Raw genomic sequence first — 19,194 nt, 5'->3', positions numbered from 1 at the left:
TTTGAGTGAACGCTTCATTTTATCCTTACGCAATTTGTACACGGGACAATCAGAGAGGTCATGCGGCCCCTCCTTACAGTAGAGACACTTTTCATTGTCTCCACTGCAGGAGTTATCCGCATGGTTCCCTCCACACTTTATACACCGGGATTTATTGCAACAATGGGATGCTGTATCACCCAATTGTTTGCAATTGGTGCAGTTCATGTCCCACGGCACAAAAAGGCGAACAGGTAAACGAACTCACTCCAGGAGGACGTAATTAGGCAAAGCCGAGCCAGCGAAAGTCACCCGATACGAGTCTGATGGGATATAGGACTTAGTCCCATTCTCAGCGGTCGATACTGAACGCAATTGCTTGCAGTCCAGTATCTTAACGTTCTTGAGTAGGGGGTTTTTAAAACCGCCAGCCCCATGCTTAAGAACGTCTTCGCAAGTCAGACTCGGATCGGTGATCACGCCGTCTATCTCGACTTCGCGAGCTGGTACGTATACGCGATTCTCCCGCGTGAAATGCTCACTTTGAACGATCTCATTAGCCTGTTTTGCACTGGCAAACAAGACCCTTAGCTTGGCCGAGCGTACTTTTTCAATTTTTTGTACTGTAGAATATCGCGAGGTCAGGTCCTTTGATAGTCTAAGGAGGTTTAATTTTTTCCATTGGCTTTGGTCCGGATGTAAACCGCAAATGGTCCAGCCGGGAGTGCAAGCCCATCGGGATAGCTTCTAATGCGAGATTTATTGCCATCAGAAGCATACATTTGATCGTCTAGGGGAAGGTCAGGCAATTCTGTGCCTTTTGTCATGGCACGGAAATGTGTCCGTGCGGGTAAATATTGGGGGCAATAAAAAATCTAGTGGTACTGAACAACAGGGAAAAAGAAAAAAAATACTTAGCTTTCTTCCTGGTGGAACAACAACTTGACCAAATTGGTACTGCATAAAGCTTGGCTGGTCTGAAAATTTGTTTATAAATTAACAATTTGTTTTTTAGACAGAGCTTAGAATTTCTGTTTATAAGAGGATATAAACATTTAATATATTTATTAAACTTTGCCTGGATTCCTTCAATGTGATTCTTGAAAGTGAGCTTTTTTCATACGTTAAACCTAAGTATTTAGCTTGAACAGACCATGTCAATTCCAAGCCTTTCATTTTGAGAATGTGATTATTGTTTGGTTTAAGAAAAGAAGCTCTTGGCTTATGAGGAAAGATAATTTATTGCGTTTTTGCTGCATTTGGTTTAATTCTCCATTTTGACAGATATTCACTGAAAATATTTGAACTTCTTTGTAGGCGACTGCAGATCACTCTTAGATTTCTACCTGTGGCTAACAGACTTGTATCGTCACAGAATAGCGATTTCTGACAACCAACGAGTAGATTTGGAAGATCAGAAGTGAAAATATTATACAAGATTGGAGCTACGCTCGAACCCTGCAGAACACCGGCTCGTACGGGTAGCAATTCAGATTTACAATTCTGATAGCTAACCTGAAGAGTACGATCAGTTAAATAATTTTGAATCATTTTGATCAAATAAATAGGAAACTGGAAATCAGACATTTCTGCTATTAAACCTTTGTGCCAAACACTGTCGAATGCTATTCCTATGTATAGAAGAGCAGCTGCAGTGGATAACCCAGAAGATTTATTTGCTTTTATCATGTTCGTTACTCTGACAAGTTGATGAGTAGTTGAACGTTCATGACGAAATCCAAACTGCTCTGGTAAAAAAATTGAATTCTCATTTATATGAGACATCATTCTCAACAAGATATTTTTTTCAAAAAGTTTACTAATAGAAGAAAGTAAGCTAATTGGTCGATAATTTAGTGTTTCTGCTGGGTTTTTATCAGTTTTGAGGATAGGAATTACTTTAACGTTTTTCCATCTTTTTGGGAAGTAAGCTAATGAAAAACACTTGTTGAAAATTTTAACCAGGAGTCTCAAGGCAACATCGGGAAGATTTTTAAGAAGAACATTAAAAATTCCATCATAACCAGAAGCCTTCATGTTTTTAAGTTTCCTAATGATTGACTTAATTTCATCAAAATTCGTCTCAATAATGTCATCTTGTAATAACACTTCCTTTTCAATAGGACTCACAACGTTCAAATTGAAATGGAGGGCACTCTTTAACTGCTGAGCAAAATTTTGAGCTTTTTCGCCATTTGTAAGAAGTATTTGATTTCCTTCCTTGAGAGCAGGCATTGGTTTCTGAGGTTTCTTAAGAACCTTAGAAAGTTTCCAGAAAGGTTTAGAATATGGTTTAATTTGTTCAACTTCTTTAGTGAAATTTTCATTTCGCAAAAGAGTAAATCTATGTTTAATTTCTTTTTGTAAATCCTTAACTATGTTTTTCATAGCAGGATCACGAGAACGTTGATATTGTCGTCGACGAACTTTCTTCAACCGAATGAGCAGTTGAAGATTGTCATCGATGATAGGAGAATTTAATTTTGTTTGAGCTTTGGGAACTGAAAGATTTCTAGCTTCGATAATGTAATGATTCAAATTATCAATTGCTGTGATCCACATGGTTTTCAATGTGAGATCTGTAATCCAATAAATTAGCTCTATGAAAGTTTTAAATAGAACTAATTGGATTAATTATAGCTTCGTTGGAAAGTCTGAATGTTATAGGAAGATGATCTGAGTCAAAGTCAGCATGTGTAATCGGTTCACTACAAATGTGACTTTCATCTGTTAAAACCAGATCAATTGAGGAGGGATTTTTCACGGAAGAGAAACAAGTCGGATTACTGGTATGAAGAACTGTGAAGTAACCAGCTGAGAGTTGATTATGAAGTATTTTACCATTACTGTTATTTTGCCTACAATTCCACTGAATATGCTTAGCATTTAAGTCCCCTATTACGAAAAATTTCGGTCAATATCTTGTGAGTTTTTGCAAATCGCCTTTAAAAAAACTTTATTGTTCGCCGATGCATTGGAATGGCAAATATGCTCCAGCGATGAAATAAATTCCATGAATGGTATCAACATCGATTCCCAAGCTTTCAATAACTTTAGTATTAAAAGAAGGTAAATTTCGATGTTTAATTTGCCGTTTGACAAAAATGGAAACTACACCGCCCATTCCAGTAAACCTGTCAAATCGATGAACCACATAATGTGGATTACTTTTCAATTTGACATTTGGTTCAAGAAAAGTTTCTGTCACAATGGCAATATGAATTTTGGGAACTTTTAAAAAATTAAAAAATTCATATTCACTCGATTTTAAAGATCGAGCATTCCAATTTAAAATATTCAAATAATAATTTAACATCACTATTAATTAATCACTATTAATTCAAATAATAATTTAACATCATGCAAATTGCCATCCGATTTGAAATGCTTCAAAAAGTGATGAAGTCGAATTGATTCGGATGATCATTTGAAAAAGTTGATCTTGTAGGTAGGTCATTTTATTTTCAGTTATATCGCCTGAATCGACTTCATTTAAAGAAGCTAATGGCATTGAAGGAATATTTGTAGGTAGACTACCATTAGAACTGCCATGAAAAGAAGATGATTTGGTCGGTCTACCTATTAATAAATTGTTTTCGTTAGAAAATGAACTGCAAGGCATTCCTGTGTTTTGATTATTTACATTAGAAGAATTAAGTGGTAGATTTCTACCTGTTACACTAGCGTAACTGAGATTAGAAAAAGATCTGCTTGTCAGTAAATTGTTTTCGTTAGAAGACGAATTGGAAGGCGTACCTGTTTTTTGTTTTAAATTCGAAGAAATAAGTGCCTTAGAATTAGGCGTGGCATTTGTAACGTTTTTTTTTTTCTGATTTTCAGGTATGTTCTGTAAATTTAAGGTCGTTGATTTGACTTGTCGTTTAAGCGAACGAGCGTTTAAATTTTTTTCCCTGGCAGGACATTTCAAATAATTGGATTTATGTTTTCCATCGCAATTTGACCATGAAAATTTATCAGTGGTTTCATTTATTGGACAAACGTCTTTCGAATGCGATTTACCACCATTCCAACACCATAACATATATCCATATGACAAGTTTTGGTTCCATGGCCGAAGTCTTGGCAGCTACGACATTGCGTTAAGTATGCAATACGATTATGCCATTTATAATTTTCCCAATGAGTTTTTATGTGGGAAATGGAACGTACTTTTTCTAAAATTTTCAAATTGTTTACGTCACTTCGATTGAAGTGTATTAGGTAAAGTTCATGGGAAATTCTAGATGGTGGTTTAGAAGCACCATTCGCTCTTTTTTTCATGAGTATTACTTGGGAAGGGGCAAAACCAAGCAACTCTTTTAGTTCATTTTAAATTTCATGAGTACTTTGATCATTTGATAAGCCTTTCAAGACAGCCTTGAAGGGTCTGTCTGATTTTATATCATATGAATAAAATTTATGAAGTTTCTCGGACAAATATCGGATAAAACGTTCGTAATATTCCAATCCATCAACCAAGACTCGACATTCTCCTCTTCGTCCGATTTGAAATGAGACTTTTACTTCCGGGAGAAAAGTAGAAAGCTCAGTACGGAATGCTTTGAAATCGGAAATCATCACCGTCACTGGTGGCATAGATTGTTGTTTCTTCCCAGAACGACAAGCGTCCATTTTGGGAATTTTTGAAGAATTTTCTTCTATGTCTCTACAATCGGATTCAGGAAGAATCTCGTGAATATTGTTAGACGGCATAGGATCAACGGAAGGGAAGTCCGTCCGTTGTCTTTTATTTTTACATTCAGTTTCTATAAGATCGTGAATGTTATTAGAAAAAATGTTGAATAAAGGATTGTGATTTATTCCGTATTGAATTATTTTTAGCCTTTGGCTTGTTGCCTTTCCGGTTGGACGCAGGCATTTTTGAAATGAATGAAATTTGAAATTAAATTAACTAGGCTAAATTAGTCTTCGATTAGACTCCTAGTTTGGAAAAGTCTTGATAAATACTGATTTTGTGGCAATGCTTATAAAGACTGATTAGTTCGAAGAATAGTTCTTTGAATAGCTAGCCTTAAGAAAGACTGATTAATTTCTTAGTCTTGAAAAAGACTGATTATATTAAAATATCACTCTTTGTATAGCCTTGAGAAAGGCTGACTAATTGTTAGTCTTTAAAAAGACTGTTAGTGATTCAGGTTGCCTTGAAAAAGACTGAAGCTTTGAATCAATGAAACTCTAGGTAGCCAGAAAAAATTTCCAGTAGCCAAGAGCTATACGTATGCGGTGCGAACGACTGTTCAACACCGACTGAACTCTGTACTTTATTATACGAATAATCCAAGTATGATCGTAGTTCAGTGTGAAAATGTAATAATTTCACCGCCATACGAAGCATCAGTTGTCGAGATTACTATCGAATTGAATATTGACAATACGACGATAGAAAGACAACAACAACAACACCTAGGTCGGTGAATCCTTACAGGAATTTTCTAAATATAGTGAATTATTCATGGCCGGAATGATAATAATGGCGCTTTGTCTACTACTGATGTGCAAAATTTTAAAACACAAATCTTATACAGCGAAGACGTTGATCATCGAATCCAACGCAGAGGGATCATCAATAGTTCGTCGTAGAGGTCATCCATGTAGGACTATTGGCCTAGAAGCAGAGTAACTGCTGTAAATAAACTAAATAGTTGATAAATGGTCTATACACATTTTATATTTTTTTCAATTTATCAGGGCCGGCATGTTACGGACTAGATTAATAACTCAATCAAATCAATTTGATCATTAAATCAAATCAGGGATTACATCCGTTGGGCCAAAGAGTGGGTCTAGGCAGTGAGAAGCATTTTGAAAACAATGAACAAAACTAAATTGCTCTTCAAGCGGTTGTAGTGCCTGAATATAGCAGGTATAGATTTATGATTTGTGTGCACTCCGAGATAAGCAGCTCTTCAAACGGGTCGAGGGCCAAATATAGGAAATTCCACATTCAGAGTAATAAAATGCTAGCATAAATAATGCTCATATAACCATGCAGCAAAATTAAATGCACGCGTAGGTATAGCTAGGGACACGAGTGAGCTAGAATTATAGGTTACAGTGTTACAAAAATAATCTGTATATATAGCAGCGCCGCTTTTACGTATTAATGGGCCCAGGGGCAAGGTTTTTTGTGTGCCCCTAGCTAACTGTTTTTTTTTGTTTTTCTCGGTTGGTCCATTCCGTCTTGTCTTTTTTTTTTTTTTGCTCGGTTGGTCCTGCTGGATCAATTGCTGTGATCCACATGGTTTTCAATGTGAGATCTGTAATCCAATAAATTAGCTCTATGAAAGTTTTAAATAGAACTAATTGGATTAATTATAGCTTCGTTGGAAAGTCTGAATGTTATAGGAAGATGATCTGAGTCAAAGTCAGCATGTGTAATCGGTTCACTACAAATGTGACTTTCATCTGTTAAAACCAGATCAATTGAGGAGGGATTTTTCACGGAAGAGAAACAAGTCGGATTACTGGTATGAAGAACTGTGAAGTAACCAGCTGAGAGTTGATTATGAAGTATTTTACCATTACTGTTATTTTGCCTACAATTCCACTGAATATGCTTAGCATTTAAGTCCCCTATTACGAAAAATTTCGGTCAATATCTTGTGAGTTTTTGCAAATCGCCTTTAAAAAAACTTTATTGTTCGCCGATGCATTGGAATGGCAAATATGCTCCAGCGATGAAATAAATTCCATGAATGGTATCAACATCGATTCCCAAGCTTTCAATAACTTTAGTATTGAAAGAAGGTAAATTTCGATGTTTAATTTGCCGTTTGACAAAAATGGAAACTACACCGCCCATTCCAGTAAACCTGTCAAATCGATGAACCACATAATGTGGATTACTTTTCAATTTGACATTTGGTTCAAGAAAAGTTTCTGTCACAATGGCAATATGAATTTTGGGAACTTTTAAAAAATTAAAAAATTCATATTCACTCGATTTTAAAGATCGAGCATTCCAATTTAAAATATTCAAATAATAATTTAACATCACTATTAATTAATCACTATTAATTCAAATAATAATTTAACATCATGCAAATTGCCATCCGATTTGAAATGCTTCAAAAAGTGATGAAGTCGAATTGATTCGGATGATCATTTGAAAAAGTTGATCTTGTAGGTAGGTCATTTTATTTTCAGTTATATCGCCTGAATCGACTTCATTTAAAGAAGCTAATGGCATTGAAGGAATATTTGTAGGTAGACTACCATTAGAACTGCCATGAAAAGAAGATGATTTGGTCGGTCTACCTATTAATAAATTGTTTTCGTTAGAAAATGAACTGCAAGGCATTCCTGTGTTTTGATTATTTACATTAGAAGAATTAAGTGGTAGATTTCTACCTGTTACACTAGCGTAACTGAGATTAGAAAAAGATCTGCTTGTCAGTAAATTGTTTTCGTTAGAAGACGAATTGGAAGGCGTACCTGTTTTTTGTTTTAAATTCGAAGAAATAAGTGCCTTAGAATTAGGCGTGGCATTTGTAACGTTTTTTTTTCTGATTTTCAGGTATGTTCTGTAAATTTAAGGTCGTTGATTTGACTTGTCGTTTAAGCGAACGAGCGTTTAAATTTTTTTCCCTGGCAGGACATTTCAAATAATTGGATTTATGTTTTCCATCGCAATTTGACCATGAAAATTTATCAGTGGTTTCATTTATTGGACAAACGTCTTTCGAATGCGATTTACCACCATTCCAACACCATAACATATATCCATATGACAAGTTTTGGTTCCATGGCCGAAGTCTTGGCAGCTACGACATTGCGTTAAGTATGCAATACGATTATGCCATTTATAATTTTCCCAATGAGTTTTTATGTGGGAAATGGAACGTACTTTTTCTAAAATTTTCAAATTGTTTACGTCACTTCGATTGAAGTGTATTAGGTAAAGTTCATGGGAAATTCTAGATGGTGGTTTAGAAGCACCATTCGCTCTTTTTTTCATGAGTATTACTTGGGAAGGGGCAAAACCAAGCAACTCTTTTAGTTCATTTTAAATTTCATGAGTACTTTGATCATTTGATAAGCCTTTCAAGACAGCCTTGAAGGGTCTGTCTGATTTTATATCATATGAATAAAATTTATGAAGTTTCTCGGACAAATATCGGATAAAACGTTCGTAATATTCCAATCCATCAACCAAGACTCGACATTCTCCTCTTCGTCCGATTTGAAATGAGACTTTTACTTCCGGGAGAAAAGTAGAAAGCTCAGTACGGAATGCTTTGAAATCGGAAATCATCACCGTCACTGGTGGCATAGATTGTTGTTTCTTCCCAGAACGACAAGCGTCCATTTTGGGAATTTTTGAAGAATTTTCTTCTATGTCTCTACAATCGGATTCAGGAAGAATCTCGTGAATATTGTTAGACGGCATAGGATCAACGGAAGGGAAGTCCGTCCGTTGTCTTTTATTTTTACATTCAGTTTCTATAAGATCGTGAATGTTATTAGAAAAAATGTTGAATAAAGGATTGTGATTTATTCCGTATTGAATTATTTTTAGCCTTTGGCTTGTTGCCTTTCCGGTTGGACGCAGGCATTTTTGAAATGAATGAAATTTGAAATTAAATTAACTAGGCTAAATTAGTCTTCGATTAGACTCCTAGTTTGGAAAAGTCTTGATAAATACTGATTTTGTGGCAATGCTTATAAAGACTGATTAGTTCGAAGAATAGTTCTTTGAATAGCTAGCCTTAAGAAAGACTGATTAATTTCTTAGTCTTGAAAAAGACTGATTATATTAAAATATCACTCTTTGTATAGCCTTGAGAAAGGCTGACTAATTGTTAGTCTTTAAAAAGACTGTTAGTGATTCAGGTTGCCTTGAAAAAGACTGAAGCTTTGAATCAATGAAACTCTAGGTAGCCAGAAAAAATTTCCAGTAGCCAAGAGCTATACGTATGCGGTGCGAACGACTGTTCAACACCGACTGAACTCTGTACTTTATTATACGAATAATCCAAGTATGATCGTAGTTCAGTGTGAAAATGTAATAATTTCACCGCCATACGAAGCATCAGTTGTCGAGATTACTATCGAATTGAATATTGACAATACGACGATAGAAAGACAACAACAACAACACCTAGGTCGGTGAATCCTTACAGGAATTTTCTAAATATAGTGAATTATTCATGGCCGGAATGATAATAATGGCGCTTTGTCTACTACTGATGTGCAAAATTTTAAAACACAAATCTTATACAGCGAAGACGTTGATCATCGAATCCAACGCAGAGGGATCATCAATAGTTCGTCGTAGAGGTCATCCATGTAGGACTATTGGCCTAGAAGCAGAGTAACTGCTGTAAATAAACTAAATAGTTGATAAATGGTCTATACACATTTTATATTTTTTTCAATTTATCAGGGCCGGCATGTTACGGACTAGATTAATAACTCAATCAAATCAATTTGATCATTAAATCAAATCAGGGATTACATCCGTTGGGCCAAAGAGTGGGTCTAGGCAGTGAGAAGCATTTTGAAAACAATGAACAAAACTAAATTGCTCTTCAAGCGGTTGTAGTGCCTGAATATAGCAGGTATAGATTTATGATTTGTGTGCACTCCGAGATAAGCAGCTCTTCAAACGGGTCGAGGGCCAAATATAGGAAATTCCACATTCAGAGTAATAAAATGCTAGCATAAATAATGCTCATATAACCATGCAGCAAAATTAAATGCACGCGTAGGTATAGCTAGGGACACGAGTGAGCTAGAATTATAGGTTACAGTGTTACAAAAATAATCTGTATATATAGCAGCGCCGCTTTTACGTATTAATGGGCCCAGGGGCAAGGTTTTTTGTGTGCCCCTAGCTAACTGTTTTTTTTTGTTTTTCTCGGTTGGTCCATTCCGTCTTGTCTTTTTTTTTTTTTGCTCGGTTGGTCCTGCTGGACCCCCCTAAGACCGTGGGCTCGGGGGCACTTGCCCCTGCTGCCCCTATGTAAAAGCAGCCCTGATATATAGTTAAGATTTTGTTAAAATAAAACACTTGCATTTCAGACTTGCATTTCACACTTGAGAGGGAGGTTCGTCAATAATCCGAAATCAGCTGACGTGCAAATTGATTTTAAGATGGATAGTCCGCTACGAGTGCTATCCGGCCGCGAGACAATTAGCCTAGACTCATCCAAAAAATCCTGGTTGATCTAAGGTGAGAGCAACTACTAGAATCGGGAAGTTTCCTCCCAACTCCCAATATTGGCGGTTCCAGTAAGGAACTGATATAACACTAAGGTGTTCTAGGAGAAAAGAGTATCTCCCCAGTAACACATATAAAGACGCATTAAAACATACTGACATTGTAATAAAACACGAAAGATTGGCTGGACACGTAGAAAGAAGTGGTCAATATAGACTCCTTGGGGTCGATATCCTTTTTGCGGGGGTCGACGTAAACGACGTTATTTGGTATATGTTTTTATTTGAAATATTTACGCTAAAAAAGTTGTGTTTATTTGACCATCCGCAGAAATTGGCCTGAGGCCTATGTTAATTTTAGTAAAGGGGTTCATGACTCAAAATAGTTTGGGAACCCTTGGCCTAGATGATATTCATCAAAGAACTTAGAACTTTAATACACTCAGTCTACTCGGTGGCCATTGAAATAAAATAAAAATAAGTATGGTACTTATGAATAATGGAAATTTTGCTTACCGCTGAAATTGGTCGCATTGGAGTTATTAGTGTTGTGGATGTCTCGGCACTTCCAGCAATAGTTTTATTTGTTTCATATATTTTATCCAATGTTTTCCTATAGTTTAGTTCATAGGTGCACAATTTGATAGCTAAATCCAAGAAGTTGGTATTATCCGTTAAATTTACTTTGTTTTTGATGAAGATTTTATAGGCATCAACCAGAGCGATGGATAAAGCATATTCCTTTTTCTGTATATGTATATGTTTAGCGCATTTTCGATATGCTTTGAATATGTTGACCAGTAAAGATAGTAGTTCGTTGTCGTTGTTACTCACCGACAAACTTTTCATTACGTTGTAGAAGATGTTTATGCAAGCATCCAATGAATTTTCGAACAAGTGATTGCGATTCCAATCGTTCAAATATTTCCTGAAAATATGAAAGGACCGTTACAATCATATTTGTAATGCATTCCGAAACTTCCCGAAATTATTGTTTATTAAGTGAAATGAAATCTAAAATTAAGAGATGAAATAATCATACATAAATTTTCGCAGGTTAGAAAGTGAAACATTTACTCCTAAGCTTCTAAATGATGAGAGTTATTCGCAATCCAACTCAAACTCAACTCCTCAAAAGGATATTGAACGATCTGCAGGTGCCGAAATGCACATTTGGAAAAACCTCTAACCCCCGAAAGGGATTCGAGATTTTACAAAAGTGACACCATCCTGCATTCACGGAAGAATGAAGAACGATTCGCAAGATGTATGAGCAGAAGTGAATTTGGCACGCCATGAGAGATGCCAAACAATCTGCTAAAACCTATTAAGATCAATACAGAAAGGATTCATTCACTCCAGGAAGAACGATGAACCCCTCCGACTATAGCTTCTTACTACATTAGGTGAGAAAATATAGAGTATACTTTAATTCTAGATCCCACAGACAGATTCAATCATGTATGGGCAACCAAAACCTCGGATATGCGGGACAGTTGCATATCAGATGGTATGAAGTACTGTAATAGCATTCACACAAATCACACGAATAAGCACGTTGAATGGTAGCCATGTGATGGTTGAGTTTGCAATATCCAGTCAGAGCATTAACCAGAATACTACAATTATGCTTGGAAAAATGCAGTAGACATTTTGAGCTAGCCGGCATGCTTGGATGCAACTCAAGCAGTGCTGAAGAAATTCGTTATCACAATGGTGACTCGAGCTTACATTGAGACAACACATATATCATCGTCCCCTCAACTACGATTATAGCTAATTAAATCATAACAAGTATCATGACTGCACGAACTCTTTCAGTATCATTGGAAATTGATTTCATGAAAATATGAACAAACGTTATCCACCTATCATCCGACGATGAACCAGTGATAGATGACAATATTTGTCTCATTAGACATTCAGCTGAGCATCAACGGTATCATATACATTCCTGAGAATCATCGTCAACCGGGTCGAATGGGCCATTTTCGAATTGCGTTGCGTTAACCCCGGAGTGCCAAGGCCCATATCAGGCTGCCGTACCTGAGGATCGAAACTGCCACTTCTGCCAATAACCTGCTTTTGTTAGAACGCACCGGCGAGCTATTAGCCAACATTCGCGAGAGCGCCACAATCGCTATTGAAGCACGTTTACAGGCATATTCAACGTGCTTGCCGAAACTGAGCGTGTCGTCCAGCAGCACTCCCAATTGCTTCAGTGATCTCTTGGAGGGGATCATGCAATCACCAGCATGTGCCGACGCCTCTTGCTCTGATTTTTTGTTGTTTACCACCTTCATTTCTGTGCGCTAGTTGCAGTTTCCTGCTACGCAACCAGTATTCCACCATGGGAGCCTCAATCTCAATACGCTATCGTACATTATATTCTACAGAAGCGTGCCCAGGATGGATCCCTGTGGTACTGTGGCAAGTTTTGCCCCGCTCCGCATTGCCCTGAAGACGTCGGCGTATTTCTCCTTGTCTGTTTTGAGCCATGAGCCAGCGGCTACTTCGAAATGAGGAGAGCTAGTTTTTTTACAAGGTGAAATGCATTTACGCACGGAATGTGGGACTCTCCACAGGACTACCCAACTGTTGATTGGAACTACCCACTAAACACCTTGGATCTCAAACCCTACCTCCCCGACACCACCGCTAGGTATTACTTCGGGGTGGAAGGCTATTGGTGCTCAAAGCAGATTTATGCAGAATGGGGATCAGCATCCTGCTCTCGAGGGATCGACCAGTTGGATGACGAGGTCGGTCCAGTGATGCCGGCTGGAGGGTAACTTCCGGTTCACTGGCGCCTCGACGACCCAAAACTGATGCTACGTCGCGGAACTACTCGACTAGTCTCCGTCAAAAGATCTAGTCTACACCGACGGAGGGTTCCCCGACGAGGGAAGTCCTCCCGAACCGTCTACGCGTCTACGACCCGACCGAAAGGATGCCTAAGTCGATCCAGTGATTCCGGTTGGAGCGTGACTTCCAGTTCACTGGCGCTCAGACGATCCTAGACGCGACGATCTACTCATCTAGTCCCCGACAAAGGATCTAGACTACTCCGACGGAGAGTTCCCCGGCAAAGGAGAATCTCCCGACACCGAGTCTCTTACACCACACGGGACACCCGATGGAGTGCCGATGTCGGTCCCGCGATTTCGGTGGAAGCATGGCTTCCGGTTCGCTGGCGCCTCGACGACTCGAATCGGTGTTGTGGCGGCTACTCGACTAGCCCCCGCCGAAGGATCTAGCCTACACCGACGGAGAGTTCCCCGATGAAGGAGACCCTCCCAAAACCGACTCTTTCGATTCCCGTCAACGCCCGACCGAGGATGCCTGGGTCGATCCAGTGATTCCGGTTGGAGGATAGCTTCCGGTTCACTGACGATCCTAGCGGTAATACGCCACGATTTACTCGTCTAGTCCCCAACGAAGGATCTAGACTACTCCGATGAAGAGTTCCCCGGCGAAGGAAGTTCTCCCGACACCGAGTTCTCTGTTACTCCACACGGGACACCCGAAGGAGTGCCGAGGTCGGTCCGGCGATTCCGATTGGAGCATGGCTTCCGGTTCGCTGGCGCCTCGACGACTCGAATCGGTGTTGTGACGACTGCTCGACTAGCCCCCGCCGAAGGATCTCGCCTACACCGACGGAGAGTTCCCCGACGAAGCAGGCTATCCCGAAACCGACGCTTTCGATACCCGTCAACGCCCGACCGAGAGGATGCCTGGGTCGATCCAATTATTCCAGTTGGAGGATAGTTTCCAGTTCACTGGCGCCCCGACGATCCTAGCAGTTTTACGTACTACTCGTCTAGTCCCCGACGATGGATCTAGACTACTCCGACGAAGAGCTCCCCGGCGAAGGAGGTTTTCCCGGACCGACGTTTATTCGCTGATCCCTCTTGAGCCTACAACGGTTACACGCGGCTAGCGGTCGCGGTTGCCTGTTGTTGATCCGCACTCCATTTCCGCTGCAATATGCCCGCAATTTGGGATGCCGCGGTCGACACTGCGTTCCAGTTCTCTACGCAGTGACACATTCTCTGTATCAGGTTCTCCGGTGTGGTGTCAATGCCGCATGCCTCCAGTAGCTCACTCCCGCGAAACGAGGACATGCGAATAAGATGTGTTATGCCGTCTCGATCTCGTCTGGGCAGCCAGGACATACAGGGGATGTCGCGTGGCCGAACCTGTGGAAGTACCATCTGAAGCACCCGTGGCCTGTGAGGAATTGCGTGAGGCCGAAGTTCACTTCTCCGTGAGGTCTATCTAACCAACTCGAGACCTTAGGTATGAGTCGGTGTGTCCATCTACCCTTGGTGGAGCTGTCCCACTTTTGTTGCCATCTGCGTAGAGAAGCGGCTTTGGAGGCCCTACGGGCGTTCCGGTCTCCTCGCATGCTGTAGCACTCCGCGTCTTCCTTCACTATCAGACCGATAGGCATCATACTTGCAACCAAGCAAGCCGCATCCCTCGATACCGCACTGATTACGCGAAGACACATCAGTCTTTGCGTACTCTCCAGCATCTGTGCGTTGCGTTCCACTCCAAGTGCCGACGCCCATACCGGGCTGCCGTACCTGAGGATCGAAACTGCCACTCCTACCGGTAACCTACGTTTACTAGAGCGCACAGGCGAGCTGTTGGCCATCAATCGTGAGAGTGCCACGATCGCTATTGATGCGTGCTTGCAGGCGTATTCAACGTGCTTGCTGAAACTGAGTTTGTCGTCCAGCATCACACCCAATTGCTTCAGTGATCTATTGGAGGGGATCACGCAATCTCCGGCATGTACCAACGCCTCCTGCTCCGATTTGCGGTTGTTAACCACCATCACCTCTGTTTTGTGGTGCGCGAGTTGCAGTTTCTGCTACGCAGCCAGTCCTCTACCAAGCAGATTGAGTGTGATGCACTCAGTTCGACCTCTTCGATGAATTCGCCGTAGACTGTCAGTGTGACGTCGTCCGCGAATCCGACTATCTTGACACCCGGAGGGAGCCTCAACCTCAGTACTCCATCGTACATTATATTCCACAGGATCGAGCCCAGGATAGATCCCTGTGGTACTCCAGCCGTGATTGGAGTGTTACGTGTGCCTTCGTCAGTCTCATAGAGCAATACTCGGTTCTGGAAGTAGCTTTCCAGAATCTTGTACAGTCCTTCCGGTACTTCCAGCGTTACTACCGCACAGTAGTGGATTCCTCGTCGTTTGCGCTGGATAGCTACCTCTGCCGTGGTTACCACCGATGTTATGGCATCCGCCGTTGACCTGCCTCTGCGAAACCCGTACTGCTGGCTGGACAGTCCTTCTGCCTCCTCTATGAAGGGGGATAGCCTGTTGAGGATGATTGTCTCAAGGAGCTTTCCCACAGTGTCTATCAGACAGATTGGTCTATACGCCGATGAGTCCCCTGGGGGTTTCCCAGGTTTCGGTAGTAGTACCAACTTTTGCATTTTCCAACTGTCTGGGAACGTACGCTCATCCAGACATCTCTGCATGACCTCCCTGAACATGTCCGGTTTTGTAATTATAGCCGCCTTTAGAGCCACGTTCGGGATACCGTCTGGCCCTGGGGCTTTCTTTGTATCGAGCGATCTCGCTGCAGTGAGCAACTCCTCGTTCGTTACCTTTTCAACTTCGTTCGCTGGTAGCGGGGCTGGCTGCCAGTAGGACGTGTCGTGGTGAGGAAAGAGAACCGTTATGATTTCCTTCAACCACGCCAGACTACGTTCAGGGGGTGCTAGCGCCCCTCTCGTTTTGGCCATTACCATCCTGTAGGCATCGCCTCATGGATTGGAGTCGGCTCTCTCACATAGCTGGTCGAAACAGGCTCTTTTGCTTGCGCTGATGGCCTTGTTTAGTGCTAACTTCGACGTTTTGAACGCCGTGTGCCTATCCATCCTCATCTCCGCTGATCGAGCTCTTTGCATCCTTCTTCTAGCCCTGAGGCAGGGTGCGCGAAGACGTGCAATTTGCTCGTTCCACCAATAGACCGGTGGTCTGTTGGTTTTCGGTTGGGCCTTTCTAGGCATGGTAGCGTCATACGCACGTGAGAAGATAGCGACTGACTCGCCCCCTCTCAGGTTCGCGTTTTGCTCCTCCAATTCAAGGGCAGCGCAGAACGTTTCGCGGTCGAAGTTGGCTACCTTCCACGACAGAGTTTTGGGAGTATTACTCCTCTTTGTGCTTCTCGCCAATTGACCAATCGTGTAGCGAATGGCTAGATGGTCGCTATGGGTGTAGCCATCATCAACTCTCCAATTAAGATCTCTGGCTAGGCCGGGACTACAGAAAGTAAGGTCGATAAACGACTCGACTCCGTTCCGCTGGAAGGTACTTTTCAGTCCATCATTCGCTAACACGACGTCTAACTTGGCGAGGGCCTCCAGTAACGTCTGTCCTCTCCTATTGGTATAGCGGCTGCCCCAAGCTGTTGCCAGGCGTTGAAGTCACCCGCTATCACCACCGGCTTCCGACCCACCAGGTCTGCGGTCAACATGTCGACCATCCGGGTGAACTGGTCTATTGACCATCTCGGTGGAGCGTAGCAGCTACAGTAATACACTCCGTTTATTTTCGCTATGGCTACTCCCTCCGCTTGCGTTTTCACCATCTATTGCACTGGGTATCGACCAGTCGTCAAGGTCGCCACAGTCTTGGATTCGTCCGACACCCAGTTCCCGTTATCTACCGGTGTGTGATAAGGATCCGAGAGAATCGCGACATCAATGCCCCATTCAGCTACTGACTGGTACAGCACTGCCCACTTTGAGGACCTTGTTAGCATCCGTGGCCGATAGCTTGAATGTAGCTATCTGGATGCCCTGTGAACCTTTTCTCAAACGGATGGATTCCTGTGGGACATCCACACCTCCTTGCTCCTTGATGGCCATAGCCAGTTCTTCTGCGGTGGCGATTTCATCCAACTGTTTGCACTGGAGTGCAACCTCGCTACGCAGGGCTCTAACTTCGGCCGTGTCGCCCAAGACTTGTTGGGCCAACGCAACAAGCTCCGTTCCGCCCACCTGTGCCTCCTTTTTTTTAGCTCGAGCAGCATCTCTCCCGTTTTCGTGCGACGGATGCTGCGAACCTCTTTGCCAAGCTCGGCTAGCTTTGCCTCACTCCGCATGGCCTTGAGCACATCGGCGTACTTTTCTTTGTCGGCCTTAACCAACAAAGCCTCGTCTTTGTCCCTAGTCCTCCTCCCGGGAATGGGCCCAGCATCTTTTGGAACCCTTTTCTTCTTGGCGACCTTCACCCATGGATTCTCGCCGGGTTCGCTTACATGGCTCGGATCCGGGGGTCGAGTGTCGAGATTTGGGTTGAGCCCCTCGCCACGTTTCTTTGCCCCATCATTTCCGCCATGGTCTTTACTCCTTTTGGCCTTGGAAATCAGGCATTTACTTCCCGGAGAATCCCTGGCAGCTGCGATATTAGCCTACTCGCCATTTCAAGCCGGTTCCACCCTGCTTTACTGAAGGAGTAGAATACCGCAACTGTCAACCCTAGCTTCTCTATATATTCCGATCTACCGTATCATATCCATGGATTGTGTAGTAGCCAGTATGCCATAGTTAGGACCTCACTGGCGTTAGTCCTAACGTGCCGAGACGGCACTCCTGCTGGGCCTGTGCACTTTGAGCGGCACACGATTGCTTTAGTAGGACTTGCTAGCGGATACATGCAGCTTTTTATAGAGAATTAGCAGAGCTCACTGCCTAGCCCCACCACTTCCTAGGCAAGCCCTACAACTCGCAGTTGCCGGGGGAGGGGTCATCAAGCCCTTAGACATAGTCCCTGCTGCCCCCAGGAGGGCTAGGTTTGGAAGCACTTGTCCGTCCTTTCGCATCCCTCCGTACAGACCCCTCACTGAGCAGGATTAGACTTGGGAAACAACCCTATACTGATGGGGGCGCCAGATGCCCGTTAAGCTCCGCTCATCCGGCATCAGGACACGGGATATCGGGCTTGTCCACTTTAAGCGGCACTCGGTCGCTATAGTAGGACTTTTTTGCGGATACGAGCAGCTTTTTATAAAAGTTAAACAGAGGCCACTATTAAACGCCACCACAACCTAGACGAGCCCTACAACTCGCAGTGACCTGGGAAGAGGTCCTCAAGCCCTTGGACATGGTCACTGCTGCCCCAATGCTAAGCGTCTGAAGCCAAGTGATGTACAGGTAAACGACCGTTTGCTGAGTAACAACCAATACGCTGATCTGCCAGTTGCCAGAATAAAGCATATGATGGTATTTAAAATGTAACGACACAACACGGAAAATCGAAAGTATCGAGATCAACTGTACTTAATTCATCTGGAGAAGGGCTCCACCACCATAAGTCACCTGAAAATGATTAAATCGCTGTTTCATATTATTATCGAATAGCAAAAGTATAAACCGGTACATCGGGATATCACACAGTGCACGTACTGTTTGAACTACGGTCATGGAGCTAGGAATTACCATATGAAAACTCGGTTCAATAAATGTGCCGAATCCCACAATACCAACGATTGCCTACCATCGCAGTGAAATGTGTGAACTGTGATGGCGACTATCCATCTACTATAAAATCGTGTCCCATACGTGCTGAGTTAAGAAGATTCGAAAACAGGCGTCCCGTAAACAATCAACGCTCAAGAATGTTCCACAATGTTTTTTTCTTCATTAGACGTCGTCAAGTTCGGACGTGTTTTTCATTCGCTCCCAGTGCCGCCCGCGAAATATTATTTATTGTTTATTTTAACTGTTTTTAGTTGTGTAATCAACATGAGTTGTGAAATTTGTGCACTGGATACCTCCGTAGACACAATCATGTGGACATGCGTTGGCTGCCCTCGAAAATTTCATGCGGCCTGCATCGGTGTTACCATTCAGCGCGGTTCTCTCAGGACAAAAAAGCAGATATTAATTCTTATGGGCTGCCATGTTGCGAGGTATGTCAAGAATTACTACAAGTAAAGATGCATTATAGCAGCCTTGTTGAGCAACAAAAACTGCTGGAGAAGCAACTTCAGGCCA

General features: G+C 42.1%; 1 protein-coding gene across 10 annotated transcripts in view; it reads right to left on the bottom strand.

Moving 5' to 3' along the window:
- The window catches only part of LOC131427388 (calcineurin-binding protein cabin-1-like), a 1,620,795-nt gene that overhangs the window by 185,521 nt on the left and 1,416,080 nt on the right, over positions 1 to 19,194 (bottom strand). For 6 of the 10 annotated variants that reach the window (XM_058590537.1, XM_058590534.1, XM_058590536.1 and 3 more), the window contains one exon: positions 10,678 to 11,089. The exons of 3 other annotated variants lie outside the window; for them this stretch is intronic. In XM_058590537.1, the coding sequence (XP_058446520.1) occupies positions 10,678 to 11,089 (412 nt within the window). Of the gene's footprint in view, positions 1 to 10,677; positions 11,090 to 19,194 lie in introns of those variants that run through there. One more of the 10 variants, XM_058590541.1, reaches the window with a different exon arrangement.

This window comes from Malaya genurostris, chromosome 2, assembly GCF_030247185.1.
Source record: "Malaya genurostris strain Urasoe2022 chromosome 2, Malgen_1.1, whole genome shotgun sequence".
In the NCBI taxonomy this organism is placed as follows: Eukaryota; Metazoa; Arthropoda; class Insecta; order Diptera; family Culicidae; genus Malaya; species Malaya genurostris.
Note: the sequence above shows the minus strand (reverse complement) of the source record. Positions and strands in the feature narration are given on the sequence as shown.